Consider the following 16,844-nt stretch of genomic DNA (forward strand, 5'->3'; position numbering starts at 1 on the left):
CCATGGAGGTAAAAAAACTAGGAGGGAGTGCGCTCAGCTTCTGCAAGCCATCCTCCTCTGACGCCGCTGCCGAGGGCCCTTTTGCGCACTGACTCATGGGAAATAGGCCCTCCTCCACAGTTACCAGACTGCCATCAGCCAGCGGTGCTTTTTAGTGAACGTCCATGCTCCGAAGTAGCGCAGCGCAGCGCTTTGGCGGAATGCGTACCGAGCTCGAGGTTGTCTGAAGGCTCCGCGTCTCTGTTGATTACACTCTTGAGTTTTTGGGTGCACTGTAGAAAACTGCGGGTAAACTTTTCATCAAAGGGTGCGGCCGCGACCTCGTCACTGTTCAACTGTGGTTCATAAAAAGAATGGAGAGGAATTCCTTTCGTCGTTATACACACATACGGAGCGTTTATTTCAGCGCATGCTATGAGCGGAGAACTCGAGAGTAGGCGAAGAAACGAGCCTCTAAAAAAGGGCGCAGCGGCTTCCAGAGCGCTCACGGCGGACGGACGTGTTGAACGAGCGCTCCGGCGCGCTGCGCAAGATTCTATTTCTCGGGCAGGCGGACTTCGGCCCGCCCATGGGCCCTCCGTTCTCCGCTATTCTCAAGGCACAAGTCGTGCCGAATACGCGCGCGCACATAGGCGGTTCCGACGTGAAATTCAGCAGTGAAGTATTTCTCTCTCTCTCGCTGTCGAGAGAGAGTGCCGGCGGCTTTACGTCTGCCCCTGCGCGGGGTCTCCCGGCCACTGCGCACAATCACTTACAAAAAGAAGTAAACTGTATGTATACATAGCCGCGCGCTCGTAGCGTCCTGTCTCGGACTAATCGCGCGCGCGGCATACTGCACTAGCGGCCGGGGTGGGGCGCCCGGCCGCGTATACCGTCGGAGGTAGCACCCACGGAGCGTTCGTGTCACGCGTGCACTACCTGGCGAAGAGCGAGCGGGAAGTCAAGCCGCCTGTTCGATGAACGCACAGAGGCTCGCTCACCACTGTTCTGTCACGGGTATAGAGGCTAGAATATCACGGGAGCGCGCAGTGCCGCGCGGCCACAGGAGCGCTTCGAGACTGTCCGGGATGATTCCCAGCGCCCTGCAGGCAGCGAGAATCTCGCGACGCGGCACTGCAGAAGCGGCACAGCGAAGGAGCATGTGCTCCAAGTGTCTCCACTGCGCCGCAGTCAGCGCACGCGTCGCTCGGGGATGGTGGCCGCTGCGGCGAGCGAGCAGTTTGCGGTCACCACGGAGCCGTCAGTGAACGCAAGCAGATGGTCGCGTAGTTGCTCGTACAGCGAGAGAGCGAAACCGAAACCGAAATCCAGCTAAGAGCTACCACTGCCGTGTCACGTGAGGGCCTATTTCCCATGATGCTTTCCATTATATTTTTTATGACTAGGCTTCAAGATTGTGACGTCATGGTCCTTCCTAGTTTTTCTTCCTCCATGTATATTACTCTATGGTCAAACAGCGACGAGAGCGCCCCCGCTCGGCGGTACAGGCAAGGGCGACATCCGCGGCGTCGGAGTTTTGCAAACTGAAAAAGTAATCTAGTAACGTTGGCTTAACATCAGCCTAATATTGTCGCCAGGCGTACTGACGTCCGAGCTAAGCAAAGCCATGAGCAAAGCAGGCAGAACACATGCTTTCGCACACCTACGCGGTTTAACTAGGCTAAAACCGTGCCATTTTTTTTATTTGTCATGTACTCCGCCCACCTGGCACTCCGACTTCCCTTGCTGCGCTAGCCTTCTCCGTCCTCGCCCAAGTGGTGGCGGAAGACAGCCGTGAGGATACCGGCGCACCGACGTAAACCGCCTGCACCTAGAGTGGATCGCGCAACCAGTCTTGCCTCGCGGGATATCAGCGAACGAGGCTGCCAGTTAAGAAAGGGATACGGCGTATCCTGTGGTAACGTGGTGCTACGTAAGCTACAGTTGGCGCTGAGCTCCCCTTGCGCGCAGTTCCCGTCAGGGTGGGCGTCATGAAAGAAGGCACGGTATCTCCACTTGTATTCTCAGCGCGTTCGCACCAGGTATTCGCAGAATTGGACTTAGAAGACTTAGCGATGGAATCTAATGGAGAGCACCTGGGAGTATCTTCTGGTTTGATGACTACATTCCCCTGCCAAGATATCGTACATAAACAACTCAGACTAATGATCAATATGAACAAAACTATAGTAATGCGCAAAACACTGAGAAGAAACAAGCAGTTCACGATAGGTTGAGAAGATTCGGATGTGGTAAGGGAGTACCATCGGGGACAAAAGTGGTATACTCCGCGCGGCGGGAGCCGGAGCAAAGGAAAACTGCTGCATTTTGGCGAGCTAAAGCAGGAAACATTGAAACGAGCCAAGCGACATGCCTGCTGATAATAAAGGTCACGCACTGGCTGTCTCGATCCCGGATGCCGCCTGTAGATGGCATTGCAACGCAGTTTTCTGTTGATCCGGCTCCCTCCGCGTGGAGTATACAACTTTTGTCCCTGATAGTACATATTGCCGCGAATCTTTGTAACGTTTTGTAGTGTTTGTTTGTTCGTGCTTCAAGGCTGCCGACGCGCCGCTTTATCGCTCCGTTTGTGACGCAAGACGCGCCTAGGTTTATCTAGATTGATCTCATCCAGACGGAGTCGATTCTACTTTGCGCCAGAATGTTCTAGTAACTTCCCAAGCTTTATCTCGAATGTTCGCTATCAGCTTTAAAAAGAGCACGATCGACAGCGGCGGGATTCTGTGCGACGACAGCCGAGCACGCTAGTTGCTCCGCCGCCGCCGAGTGATTCAGTTCTTTGCGGGCGCAAGTCAGCCCAAATAAAGAGTTCCGTTTTGAAGACATTCTCGCTGTGTTTCTGTTCGCCGGACTGTAGTCACCACTACGGGACAATATATACCCAGAGCAAGTAGTCGCCGCTGATTTAGACCATTAGAGAAATAGACGGGAGAACAAGAGTGGGGTGGATACATTTTGCAGTCACTCTGACGTTAAAACTGGAAACGTAGCCGTGTTCCTCAGGAGGAAAGTGTACGTAGTTGTATCGCCTGTGGAGCAGAAAGTTGGAGGTTAACAAAAAGTCTACAAATCAAATTGTGATAAGATAACGCAGCGAGCTTCGGAAAGGAAAATGATAGTACGGCGGTAAAAAAAAAAAGAAACATGGAGAGAAGAGTTGGTCAGTGAACAAACGCGACTTAATGACTAGCTTAAATCAAAAACGTTTATGGAGATTGGCAGGACTTGTAATGCGAAGAGGAGATATCCCACAGTCCCTCAAGGTAACGGAATGTATTTCAGGGGAATGCAAACGTAGCAGGTGGCTGCAGACAGTCATGGCGGAAGATAAGACTAGGAAGTTTGCGGTGATAAGGTGGCTGCAGTTAGCGCGGAACAGGGTCATTTGGGGTCAGTTTGAAAGAGTTGTGTCCTGCATTGTACGAAGTTCGGTTCGTAGTGATGTAATGATGATGATGATGACCCCCGCAAATAGCGCGAAAACGAGATTCCCAAAGGGCTAACCTGCGCTGAAGTCACAGCGGAAGCAACACCAGCCTCTTCCTTTCCGTCGCCAGCATTCCCGCATGGCTCTTGCCCAACAGTAGGACATGACCGAATGTTGAAGCATGATAGAAACGTTGGTTTGTGGTGAAACTTAAGCTTTCAAAGAAGTAGTTGCAGCTGGGCTTGTTGGTGCGTATTCGTTAAAGGCATCAGAGCGCAAAAATGGCAACGCAAACGACTTAGGGAACAGAACGAGCGCTGAAGCGCTCGTCCTGTTCCGTTACTCGTCCGTGTTGCCCATGGAGGAAAAAAACTGAGGAGGGAGCGGCCGGCGACAACCTTGAAGCCTAGTCTTAACAAGTAAAGATATAGTAAAAAAGAGAGTGTGTCCCCCCGTGATCACACCACGTGATAGAGTGCGGTAAAATCTAGCCCCGCTGCGCGTGCGCATGCGCAGGTCAGCGCGGCAGACTGACTGTAGATCAACCTCCTTGCTGTAGACGCCCGCGCCGCGGGTCGCACATACGCGCGCACTAAAACGTACCAGAATCAAAACATAAAGGACAGACTCGGAGAGCGAAAAACCGAGGGAGAAAACGGCTTCGTAAACACTCGGCTTGCGAACACTGGCCGCGTGACGTCACGCTCCCTCCTTGGATTTTTTTCCTCCATGGTGTTGCCATTTTTGCGCTCTAATGTCTTTCACGATTATGCTTTCAAATATCGGTTTTTATTTGGCGTAGTGAGCGCCTCGCGTTTGGCTGTTAAACTGGTGCTTAGCCAGCCCGTAGCCGCAGTAATGAATGCGTCAAGGATTAAATTTATTTCAGAAAAAGGATGATACTGAGTCCGGTTAGGACACAGTTCATCGTGAACCTTGACATAGACCATAGGAGCAAGAACAGAGAGTGCTAGCAAACAGTCGTCCTCGCAGCTCATTCTGCGAACGCGAGAGTCCATGGGCGTCCCACGGCTTTCCTGTCGACGTGCTAGCTCCGTGGCCCTTTTAGTTGTGCATAGATGTACGCCCACGTAACGTTGGTTGGCTCGTTGAGCGCCACAGAGCTGTTCTTTCGGATTGAACTGCAGACCGGGCTGGCATGCATAACAGTTACGCCTGCTTGTTCGGAGCATAGGTAGACCGGTTCTTCTCTGCATTTATCAGATAATCGAAAAAAAAAGATTAATTTCACTCTATAATACGCAACACGTCCGCCGCGTGGTTGAAAACCAAGTAGTGCTGCAAGCTACGTGACAGCAGCTAACATCCCAGGATCGGCCACACAGGCTGCTTGCGCTGTGCAAACATGTCAGGGTATCGCGTGGACTTCTCTCAGTGCTCTGCCTATGCAGAGTGTCACCGATTTCACTGTTATAAATCTCGCGGCCTGGCACGGAATGAGACAATACTGTCATGTGTGCACCAAATCAGACCACTTCGTTTCTTTGTGGCACCGCGGACAGTTCATACCTTGCTCGGCCCGCTAATCTCCTGCCCGCATTGCATCCTGCCCGCATTGAAAGCGGAACTGCCCGTTCCCTGGCACTGATGCACTGAATGCAGCGTTTTGTCAGCATGGTTCTTCTCTCTGGCAGCAGAAGAAAATAATGACAGGTGCAATGAAAGTGGTGGCTCCCTTGCAGTTCTGTGGGACAGGTGGCGCATGTCGCGAGTCGCACAATCTTCACTGAACAACGGAGGATGTGGCCGATTTTATTTATAATTCCCATGAATAGTTACGGCGATGAACGAGGACTGTCGTACCAGCGGGCACAAACGCGGTCTCGGCGTCACATTGACAGGCATCTATTGAGCACATCAATGGTATTCGATCGACGCTGGTTTCCTACCGAATGCTTTTCTCCGGAGAGCTACACATGTCAACAGGACCCGCACGAATTGCGTACCGCCTAAGGACGTAGCTTAAGGGGTCATTCCGGCGTCCAGCTTCCGAGCTGGCTACACGCAGGCGTTTACCCGTACGCGACACGTTTCCCCAACCCGTGGCGCAGAGTCGCAGCCACGGCAAGTTCGGACGAAATAGGCAGCGGCAGAGCACGCTAGGAAATAGTTTATTGCCCTAACGCGAGGCAAAGCACACTGCGGAAGAATGTTCTATCCGATAAAATAAGGTTCAATTGCTCACCAAGTCGTCGTCGACCGGCGTTGGGTCGTTCGGGGGGTCGCTGGCAGGAAGGGGTCCGTCGGGGCAGCTCGGCCGGAGGACCGGGGCAAGAGGGAGTGTTCCCGCCGCGAGCGCCTTCTTTTAACCCCTCGGGCATTCCTCGCTTGGGGCAACCGGTTGCGCTCAAGGTAAGGCATTCACCTCTTCCCTAGGGGGCCAGTGCGTTGTCGTGACGCCACGTCATTGTTGGGAACGTGGAGAGTAGCCGTAGTGCCTTCTCTCCACATTCCCGGTGGCGCGCGCGCTCGTCTCGTGGCTCCACGCGTTCGCCTCTGGCGTGGGAACAATGAAGGACACCAGTGTATCCCACAAACTATAGTCGTACTTGTCGACATAAACATACATCCCCCTGATAGTCCCCTGCTGTGAATCCAGCCCAGTAGACGGCCAGTGAGCTTCGAGGCAGTTGTCTCGCAGCTGGTCGACGTCAAACTCTTACAGGGCGTGCGTGGAGGATAACAGACCTCAGAACCGACAGCTAGTATAGGATGCTGGTAGCGGCCATGTCGCTCCGTAGCTTGCCTGACTTACACGATGAAACCAATCACTCTAGTTGAGGTTCCACTTTCCGGCCATTTCCCTCCGTCCCCGAAGTCGAGGGGTCAGGGTGGTGGACAGATTGGGCAAATGCCCTCATTTTTGCCTTCCCTCCCTCACCCTCACCGTGAAATCCTTGGCCCTACCTCGCCCTCACTCTCACTTCGTAAAATTATCTGGCCCTCCCTCGCCCTCAATTCGCTGGCATTCCTTCATCCTCACCCTCAAATCAGCTCTGCTGATATTCGAGTTATTTTTCCTTGTTACAGATATGTGTCAATGAACCGAATCGCACACTAGGGTACCTGAGTTCTGATCCGCCGCGGCTTCAGCGTTTCGATTGAGGTGAAATGGAAAATGCCCCGTGTGATGTGCGATGTCGGTGCATGTTAATGATCCCCACGTCATCCTCATCATCAACATCACCAGCCTGACTATGCCCACTGCAGGGCAAAGGACTCGAGCATTTCTTTATAATTAACCCTGCCCTTTGCCAGCTGCGGCCACCGTATCCCTACAAACTTCTTGATCTCATCAGCCCACCTAAATTTCTGCCGCCCCCTGTATTCCCAAATGGTCGGAATTATTCCGCAGCCCTCCACTCCAACACCTCTTTCTCTCATCCTTCTTTCACTCACATCTTTCTTCCTTCCCTTAAGTCGCGGTTGGGACGTCCATCAAGCAGTGAGACAGTTTCTGCGCCATTTAATTTCCTTTAAACAACTTTCGCATTAGCCGCAAATTATTGTTCGCTGTGTCCTCTTTCCCCTGTGTCAAGCCATGTGGATCTTGCCTAGCACTTCGTAGTTTGCAGCAGCCAATGATGGCCTCAAGAAATAACACCGGGACTATATGTCATGCTGTAGCCTATCACCCGTAAGAGCCGGTTCAGTCTGGTGCTTGTGGCAGCGGTTAAATGAACTGTGCCGGGAGATCGGGGCTGGCAAAAGCGCAGAAAAGTTCGCACAACACCCTCAGTAGCAAATCGGAGGATAATTCCGGGAAAACTTCAGCCAGGAAATTCTCATGCTGAGGTGTAATAGACACTGCCATAATTAATAGGGCCGACGTACCCACCGCTGCCCACTCCATAAGTTTTGAGCGAACGTAGCCAGGGGTAGGAAACTCCGGCTAGTTTCGGGCTCAACTATTTCGGCGCACCTTGTAAAAAGGCGAACTGATGTTTAAAAACAAATCATTCGCGTACATGTCACGCACGTGCACGCAGTGCGACAGGCTGCGGCGACGGCTGAATTAGTTGAGAAACCGGGATGCTAAGCTGATTTCTCCTCGCCAGCGGAGGTTCGAATCCCGCTCGAGTGTGAAGTTCATGAGTAAATCATTGCCATGACAATGACGCGACGCTCGAAGTGGCTTTCCTCCGGTCGCTATGGCAGCCATTGCCTCCGGCTTCTGCCCAGACTGGAGAATGTTATGTATAGGAGGTTTCTGACCCCTCACGTAGCGACGGGCTACTACAGGCCACTTGCGGAAGAAGGGAGATTCGGACTGCTGACAGGCGGCAGGGGCCATGCCTGATAATCCGCTCACAGGTGTAATGGGGCACACACGGCAAATTGGGGAACAAAAAAAAACGTACTCCGAATCAAGCTGCATAAAAACTGCCAGGAACAGCGCTTAAAAATAACAACGTGATTTCCAAAGCGTGGGGAATGCAGCACGCAAGACTGAGGAATTATATTCACATAAATAGGACAAAAGAGAGGGCATAGTGGAATTAGCAGACTTGTAATACCGCTGTAATAACTGAAAAATGACGCATGAACGCACACAATGTTACGCGATTGAACGAAGCTAGCCAAAAGTGGAATCCGAGATGCAGTGACCGAACTACACGGACAAAGATTTCGGAAGAGCGGGAGGCAAAGGTGGCTTATCTGCGGAGTGGAAAGGTCCGGGCACAAGGAACACCGCCGGGCTGCAGACGATCGCTGCAGTGCCGGTGTGGTGTCGCTGATGCCGGTGGGCTTCGGCCGCGCATCGTCGCCGTCACAGCACTCGACGTATCAGACCCCGGCGGGAGAAAGGCTTGTCCCGCCACATCACTGGCTGGCTCCACTGTCGTCGCACGCATCGTCTTCCTCCAAGCAATGTGCCCGGTTCGCGTTTTTTCTGCAGCCGCGTTTTCGTAGTAAAACAAAAGACGATATACAGGAACGGTGCGCAAAAGCTAAAGCTACATCTCTAAAGGAAAGCATTATGAGATCACGCGAGAGACGGACACAGTCAGAGACACGCGTACGGACGAGGGCTGATTTGCAGCTGAAGATTTATTGCGCTGAGCGAGGTGCGGAAATGGGGGAGGTGACGAAGGACACAGGAATGCACAGGAGACCGGAAACTAAAAGCAACTAAAAACAAAAAAACAGAATGAAACCCCAAACGAGTGGCATTTCTAAAAACCCAGCCATGAAAAAACGACACCTGCCCACCCGCGGAGGGCAGGTATGGGGTGAGATATGGCTGAAAAAAAAAAAACTAAAAAATTATGGGCAGACAATCGCGAAATAACACAACCCTTGAAACGCCAGAACAGGGGCTACTGAAAAAATTAAGGCGATAAATTTGATTGGCGCACGGGAAATGGAGTAGCTTTCTTCTTTCGCCGCCAATCTGTTCCACTTCTGATTTTATTCGAAGTTTCATTCTGGTATAGAAATTCGTCTTGTCCCTTAGCGGTTCCCTTTTACTTTCACCATTCTGTCATATCTGGTTGTTAGCTCCGCCTGTGGTATACCTGGCAGGGGCTACTGCAGTACGGCGTCCAGATGTGGCTTGTTCGTAATTCACGCACCCACTCGCTCCTTGTCGAAGGGGTAGCGTGGTAGGCGGGCACAGTGGGTTGCCTCGGGGCACGGAGGGTTAGTGCACATCGCGCGCGCGCTGGAGGAATGCGCACCGCTGAGTGGTTTCCCTGGCCTACCTCAAATATCTTGTTTTTTAACTCTTGGCTAAAGTTAGCCTGGTCACCCTGTATATTAGGGAGATACGAATCTCGGCTATACCTGGGTTTCTTTAACGTGAGTTCACATCGCGCAGTATACACGTGGCTCTTACATTTCGCCTCCATCGAAGTTCGGCGAAATGCAGGAGCCTCGTGTACTGTGCATGTCTGTGGGCATTATATTAACACTGCGTATTCCCTTGAAGTAATGTATATAAAGAAGCATCGCATAGAAATTCTGAAATGCGGCTGCCAAGTCTTGCAGAACGGCGCCCGGAGAGCACGGGAGACGACCGATGTGAAGTAAAGCCCCTCGATAATTTGAAAGTAGCGTCTTTCTGTGAACAATGCCGTCGCGCCGCGCACCCTCGCCGATCCTCCTCTCTCACCTCTCCCATCGGCGCTTTTCTCAACGGTGATTGGCTCCGCGGGCGGTCTCCGGGAAAAGCGCGCGGAAAGTTCGCTCTTTTCGTGTTTTCATTTTTCGTCGGCGCCATTTTTTAGCCAGCCGCCGCTGCTACGACCGAGCTCCCTGGCCTTGCACGCTTGCACTTCGCGTTATTCGCGCTCTTTTAGTGCAGCACTATGCCCAGTTGCTGCGCATTTCAGTGCACAAGCCGGCGTGAAAAAGCCTTTGTTCTCTTCGCGATTCCGAGCGGGAAGAAAGACAGCATTAGAGGAAAAAAGCGGCTGCACAACTTCGGCCGCAAGAACTTTACCCCGACGAAGACTGCCCACCTCTGCGAGCAACTGTGCATTTCTTCAAAGCGACTGTATATACTGAAACTGCATGCATGCGCATCACAAAGCCAACAATCTCACTTAATTCACTGATCATTTTGCGTCGTTACGCGTGTTATTGTTGTCGCTTCATGGTTCCGCTCAACGTGCTATAATAGCGGCGGCTGATGCATATAATGTGTGTGCATGTTTTAGCAAGTGTGGAAGCAAAAGTGTTGGTATGCGTGCAGCGGTATCCGTGGTGCGGTAAATTTTTCGAACCTCTGGTAATGGTGCACATCGCAGTAATGCGGCGCATGTCCCAAGCGAGATTTAACCTAGATTTGTTTTTATGAATGCAACTTGTCTAACGATCTACGCTTATTTGTTGTTTTGCTGAACCGTTAAGCTTCTACCAGGTGAGATTATCAATGCCACATTCTAGACCTCATATTGAATTCGCATAAATAATTCATTTTTTAATCACTTCAGTGCTTTCCATTGTTGCCTGAATGTACTCAAGTATTGTAAATATCCAATGCATGCCATTTTTGTATATTCATTGCTAGAGTTTGTGATCATTTGCTTTAGTTAAGCATGGTCGCGTAGCCTTTTGTTGAATACATCATCCGCTCAAAAACTATAGGCCTACAGCTGAGCTGTTTCATCTCCCTAAGTATGTTTTTGTTTTCTGTGTTTTGTTCTGAGGACTGCACCCAACGGCTGACAGATGTCCACAGCTGGCTTATTCGTGGTTTTTATGTATGTTTTCGGCGTGAAACTGAACGCCTGATCTGTAATAAACATTGCATCTGAAAAACTGTGTGTCATATTGTGACTGTATTTATACTCAAGACTTATATTAGTCAATGGAGTGCATATTGCAACCGCGCAAAACGACGAGGGACGAAGAGAGGAAAGCACAGGACAAGACGCGGAACTTCAACTAAGGTATCGGCTGTTCATCAGGTGTGATTACGATTCCTGTATAAATGTGGTTTTCCTGTAGTAAACCTTAGTTGAAGTTCCGCGTCTTGTCCTGTGCTTTCCTCTCTTCGTCCCTCGTCGTTTTGCGCGGTTGCAATATGCACTCCATTGTCAACCACCAACTAGCCCGCCTTCACTTGTTATATTAGTCAGGCACTCGCTTTAGGATAGCCTTGACTGTGGCTGACCAAATTGCTAAGACCCTATAACTTTCTCTTGGGTTTTGTCACGGTCGTTGCTATCAGTTTTTTTTCTTTCCTGACGTAACATCTCTTTAAGCCGATTTAAAAAGGAATAGAATGTGGGCGGAAAATGCCCAAGTGTGCCAAACTTTGAGGGTCGTCTACCTAAATTTGGAAGCCAACACTGAGTTTCCCATAGTCAAATTAGGTTGGACGTAAATGTTGGTCAAATATGGACGACGTCAAATTTATGGGTTCCAGAGAGACAAATTTTGGGGATAGCCCACCTAATTTTGAGCTCACCATTGAATTGGTCATATTGAAATTAGGCTTGACACCAATTTTGATGAAATTCGGACAAGGTCAAATTTCGGTGGTTGAGAGGGCCAAATGGGTGGGAGGGCCAAATGGGGTGCGGACACTTTCCTTGGATGACGGAAAATCGGTGCGCGGATCTTTGGCTCTCAGATTCGGCTCGACATCACCTCAAGGTCGCCGACAGCGGGAGCTGAAGTCGTTTCATGCTTAATAGAAAAAAGTTCATATTCGTTTTCAAGCCGCCGAGAAAATTCTGAACTACAAAAACGATTAAGCCGTTGCACGTGCACTGCGCGGTGCCAAACTCAGACTGAACCTTAATGAAAAATTTTAGGACGGCTTTTGAAACAAATGCCCCAGCTTGTTCCCAGAAACCATCCCACTTCTGAAACTCCACTCGCGAACAACTCCATATACTGTACTTCCGCGATAATTAGTTCGAAGTGAATCTACATTTAACTAAACATTGGCATGCTGAAAATATTCAGGAATGTTCAAATATATTGTAAATATTATGCTTCATATACTATGATGTGTTCAGACAGACGGTATTGAAAAGTCAAAAAGAATGTGAGATGTATGCAGCAAGTGGTTTTGTTCGTGCCGCAAGCGCTCGTAATTGGCACTTTCATTGCGCGTACGAGACGCTAATTTATGTGGCTCGTGAAAGTCACGCGTGTCGCATGTCTTTCTCGTGTTTTTATTCAATAACAGAGCGTGGAAAAAGCGCGAACTTAAGAGCGCGCGCATGTGTCAACCAACTGCCCGGACGGCGAGCGAGCGATGGCCAAAAAAGCGTGCCGTGTGCAGCGCGCGCAGCCGGCCGGCGAGGATATTCGAGGAGGAAAACGCCGGAGTGGAGGAGAGTGTCGCTACTTTCAAATTATCGAGGGGCTTTAATGTGAAGAGGACTGCAGAGCCATCTATGAGCGTCTGGGAAAACAGCCTCACAGTGAATCCGGTTCTCATTACACCTAATTTAGTACAGTGAACTAGAGACCACTACGCCATCGCCGCTGCTTTTTGGTATTTATTACACTGAAAATGTATTCTATTCACATGAACTGTTTACAAAGCTTTTAGGAAACGCCACGGAAGACACCTCAAAAAGAGAGAGCAACAGAGCACTAGATGGGAGGTAAGGCTGAGCACATCAGGAAAAGGGAGTGCCACTACAGTTTAAATTCGGTCCGTACATACACTTCCCTCGGACGAACAAAAATTTGGCAGAAATCTTAACATGCTGCCTGTCCAACTGCCAGGCTATGCAGCTCTGCTCGCAATGTCGTCGTCTCCGTCACCTACCCGCGTTCACGCGTCTTAAGCTGCCAGTCTCTCGCGCTGTAGTTTGAAAAGGTGGGCTTCATCATCTTCCATCCGTGCGGGTGGAAGCGCCATCAGACCAGCATGTAGCAAGCCACGCGAAATGGCGGGAGCTTATAAGCAGTGAAATTCAGTTAGAAGACAATGCTATCACAATGTCATCGGGTAATGGCAATTAAGCGACCTGCAAACTTTCCCTGTTCTGAGTCGAGTCTGTGCTTAGCACTTATTGTAACTGCTATGGTAACGGTTACCGCATCGTTTTCTGAATTTTCTTGGCGTATATTAATTTCCGTACACCGACACGACAAGCGCTGACTCATTTTAGCAGTGCATATAGATAACAATGAAATATTATTAGTGTAGTGGACATGTATGAATGAAGTGCGTGCCATAAGTGAAGGCAGAGTGATGTTGGGGTGGTCAACTCGCAACTTCTTGGTTTTGTCTTGCGTATTAGCTGAAACAACTCACACGCACCCATACAATAATAGAAGCATCTAGCCTCTCCTCCAACTGTTCCTTGAGAGCTTCTATATTTTTATTACTCAGTAATATCTCCAGAAGCAGGGGACTAGAAAAAAAACAAAAAAAAAACGAAAATAAAAACTATAAGTGAGGTGAACGTGAGGGAGGGTCGACGATGTGTGGTTAAAGGGCGAGGGAAGGCCAGCAAATCGTGTGGAGTGAGGGTGAGGGAGGGCCGGGCAATTTCTCATAATGAGGCCGAGGATGAATGAGGGCCATGTACTCAAATGTGACGGCGAGGGAGGAAAACAAAAATGAGGGCATTTGCCACCCCTGGTCAAAAAACAATTATCGCTATAAAGGTAAAGTGTTGTCTCCATGGGTGCTGGAGAAGGGTGAATGGGCTGGGAGCCTCTTCGCACCCGTTGCGTGCCGCGACAGGCAGGAGCCGATTGGCGGCCGCACGTGACACATGGTCTTGTATGTGTGAGTGTCATTGTCACGGGTTCGGTGAGTAGGCGACATCATCACAGAGTCCGGACAATGAGGGGGTGGCCGTTTGATGCCCGGCGTAGCCGGTAAGCAAAAAGCAAACGTAGTGACTGAGACCGAGGCGTGTTAAGAGGTAACAACAACAAAACAACGTTTATAGCTTCGATTGAACAATGCGGCAGCTTTCACAGACACGTAATTTACATTCTACAAAACATTTGCGGAAAGCACATAGAAGTAAACACACTGAATTAAGTTATACATTGAATATTTCTACACAGGTCAGAACACAAGTGAGAGGCCAATTAGATACAGTCGATCAAAAGTCAGAAGGTGAACAAACATACAGTCAACCGGGAAGCGCGGCAGCAGTCCATCCACAAACACGCAGTCAGTGCGGCCCCCGAAGGCGACGTCCGGATTCTTTGTCTTACTCTCTTAACGAGCGGACGCAATTTTATCCTGCTCCCGCCCGCTATCAGCCCACTCTTCTATTATTATTCTTGCAGCATTTTTCGTTATCGCTGCTGTATTACCACTCCTACATTAACGTCGCGTAAACGTCGCGTCTTTTACCCCACCATGGGGTCCTTTTGGTTTCTTAATTTCTTTTTACACTTTTTTTTTTTGTTGTTGTCCGCAACGGACCATGGAGAAGCTGCCTCCAACACCTAGCGCCCGGCTTCCCGGCCGCCACCACCGCCGCGCTGGCAGCGTTGGCTGCTCGCGCATGCTTCAACAACTTTACGTCGAGGCACAGAAGATAATCGAGTCTCAGGACGACGCTCGCCGCCTACTCTCTGCTGCTCACCGCTCGCCCAAGGCTGACAGCAAGACTGAAGCAAGTCCCACCACACGCAAGCCACTCAATGCCGAGTCGCAGCCAACTACTCAAGTAGCACCCGTCACTCCGACTGCTGCACTTCCAAACGTGTCCACCGAAAGTGGAGATGACACAATAGTCTACTATTTTATGAGCCCCGAGGGCACTGAAATGGCACCTGCCTTCATCCGCACCACAGAGCCCATCGAGAATCCCTCTCAGGCCTCTCCATCACCGCTTCAACTCGCGGCAAACGATGCACAGGCACAATTGTTCAGTGCATCTGAGGACCCCGTTACTCCACCTCCGAACTGCCAAAATGAAGAAATTGAGGCACTACAACTCACACCTCAAGGCCAAGAGGATTTTCCTCCTCTACAGCCAAGCACTGCGTCCCTACAGAGCAGCCAAACGCCTCCTCCACAAGAAGGGAAGCTCGCTGCAGCAACACAGACTTCCCCTCCCAGCGCTCGCCCTGGCATCAGCTGTTCTGAAGCCAAAGAAAAGAACACTTTTACCACCTCCACTCCCACAATGGTGGATGCCTTCACTGAAGAAGATTACCTACAAGCCAAGCGTGGCCCCCCTCAGCAGGATCCCCCTTCGCCCCTCAGACGGCGAGAACGAAGCTCTCCCCTCCAAAGAGCAGGGTCCCAAACCAGACAAAAGGAAGAAGCGCCGTCTCGCCTTCCGTCCTTTTGAGCAAACCAAGCCCAGACAGGCGCCCACTTCGGGAGCTCCAGACGTCGCCCCCCCCCCCCCCCCCCCCCCTCCTCTGGTCGCTTTTCAGCATCAAGGCCTCAGGAGCACAGCAAGGCGAAGCCCGCTACTGTTCTCTATTTCCCTCTGGGAAATAAAGGGACATTTATGAACACTTCGCGCGACGCACTCGCCGCGCAACTATCCCACCTTCCTGGTGTCACAGCAGTGCGCGTCAACATCAACCGCAACGTCTGCGCCGTCGACGCCCATCCGACAGCCGATATAGCTCCTCTCCTCGCTGTGGAAGAGATTTGCGGCGTCAGGGTGCGCGCCAAACACCTTGGCCCCAAAACCTGCACTGGCGTCATTTTTGGTGTCGACCGCGGCCTCTCCGAAGAAGATATCGCAGCTGGCCTCGACAGCAAGGTCCCCGTCATCAGCTGCGCACGCAGTGGTGCCAACATCGTCGTCCGCTTCGCTGGCATCGAACCCCCACAAGAGGTGGCCCTGTTCAAGCTCCGCCGACGAGTCCGCGCCCGTCTCCCTCGCCCGCTACAATGCCACAACTGCGGCATCTTCGGGCACACCACGGCAACTTGCCGAAACAAGGCTCGCTGCCTTCGCTGCAGCGGTGACCACGCCACCGATAACTGCGACGCCCCGAAACCACGCTGCGCCAATTGCCGCGGCACGCACGCAACCACTGAGCCCCGCTGCCCACGCCGGCAACACGAGCGACAAGTTGCCACCGTTCTCGCCACGACCGAAAAACATCTCACACGACAAGAGGCCGATAGAATTGTCCGAGAACGGCAAGGCAAAGAACCCACCTCGCTTCCACCGCCAGTAACTGCTGCACCTAACAGCCAAGTCCAGCCCAGCGCTCTCAGCTCTGCGCAGCGCACCGATTCCGCTACTGCACGCAACTCGGCGCCCGGCGCTCCTCCCACCGTCGCAACTACGGGCCGCTCCTTCCGCGACGCCGTCTTAGGACCTCGTGCTGTCCCATCAACCTCATCGCCACCTTCCGACCAGCGTGACACGATAATCGCCGCACTTACTGCGGCCGTCCAGGCAATCATCGAGGAGCTCCCGCCGTCATCAACTGCGCGCAAGTTGTGTGCAGCGGCCTTGGCCGCACAGCAGGCCTTGAGCCAACATGGCTAACCAGCGAACAATCCCCAGGCCGCGCATAAGGCAATGGAACTGCCGTTCCTTGCGCCGCCGTCACGCCGAATTGGTTCAGCTCCTTCCGCGTTTTGAGTGCGACATACTTGCATTGCAAGAGACTTACGCACGCGCGGAGGAGCTAAAGATACCTGGCTACATAGGCTACAGCGGACCAACTAGTTGTGCACTGGCAGCATGCGATGCATTCCCATGCAGTGATCCCGCCCACCCGGGCGGAAAACCACGGACAGCGTTATACGTCAGAAACACGCTCCCGCATGTCACCATATCGGTTGAAGACATTGTCAACGACGCAGTGGAGTGTTGTGCTGTTATCGTTCGCATACGCAACACCGACACAGCAGTGTCAAGTGTATACGTCCGCCCAGCAACGCACTGGGACGCAAACTTCCTCATCGCGCTCTCCAACCGCCTCGGAACTGACTCCGTCATCTGTGGTGATTTTTATGCACACCACAACAGCT

The 16,844-nt window shown here is 51.5% G+C and overlaps 1 protein-coding gene across 1 annotated transcript; it reads left to right on the plus strand.

The window, feature by feature from the left end:
• Positions 1–15,354: 15,354 nt before the first annotated feature.
• LOC149357718 (uncharacterized) lies at positions 15,355–16,356 on the plus strand. Its single transcript, XM_089576655.1, has one exon. The coding sequence runs from the start codon at positions 15,355–15,357 to the stop codon at positions 16,354–16,356; it is 1,002 nt and encodes a 333-aa protein (XP_089432781.1).
• Positions 16,357–16,844: the final 488 nt, after the last annotated feature.

This window comes from Amblyomma mixtum, chromosome 3 (assembly GCF_055824585.1).
Source record: "Amblyomma mixtum isolate Tamu chromosome 3, ASM5582458v1, whole genome shotgun sequence".
Classification (NCBI taxonomy): Eukaryota; Metazoa; Arthropoda; class Arachnida; order Ixodida; family Ixodidae; genus Amblyomma; species Amblyomma mixtum.

Excerpts from the sequence above, each read along its gene's own strand:
- LOC149357718 (XM_089576655.1), top strand. The coding sequence starts at position 15,355 with ATGAACACTTCGCGCGACGCACTCGCCGCGCAACTATCCCACCTTCCT.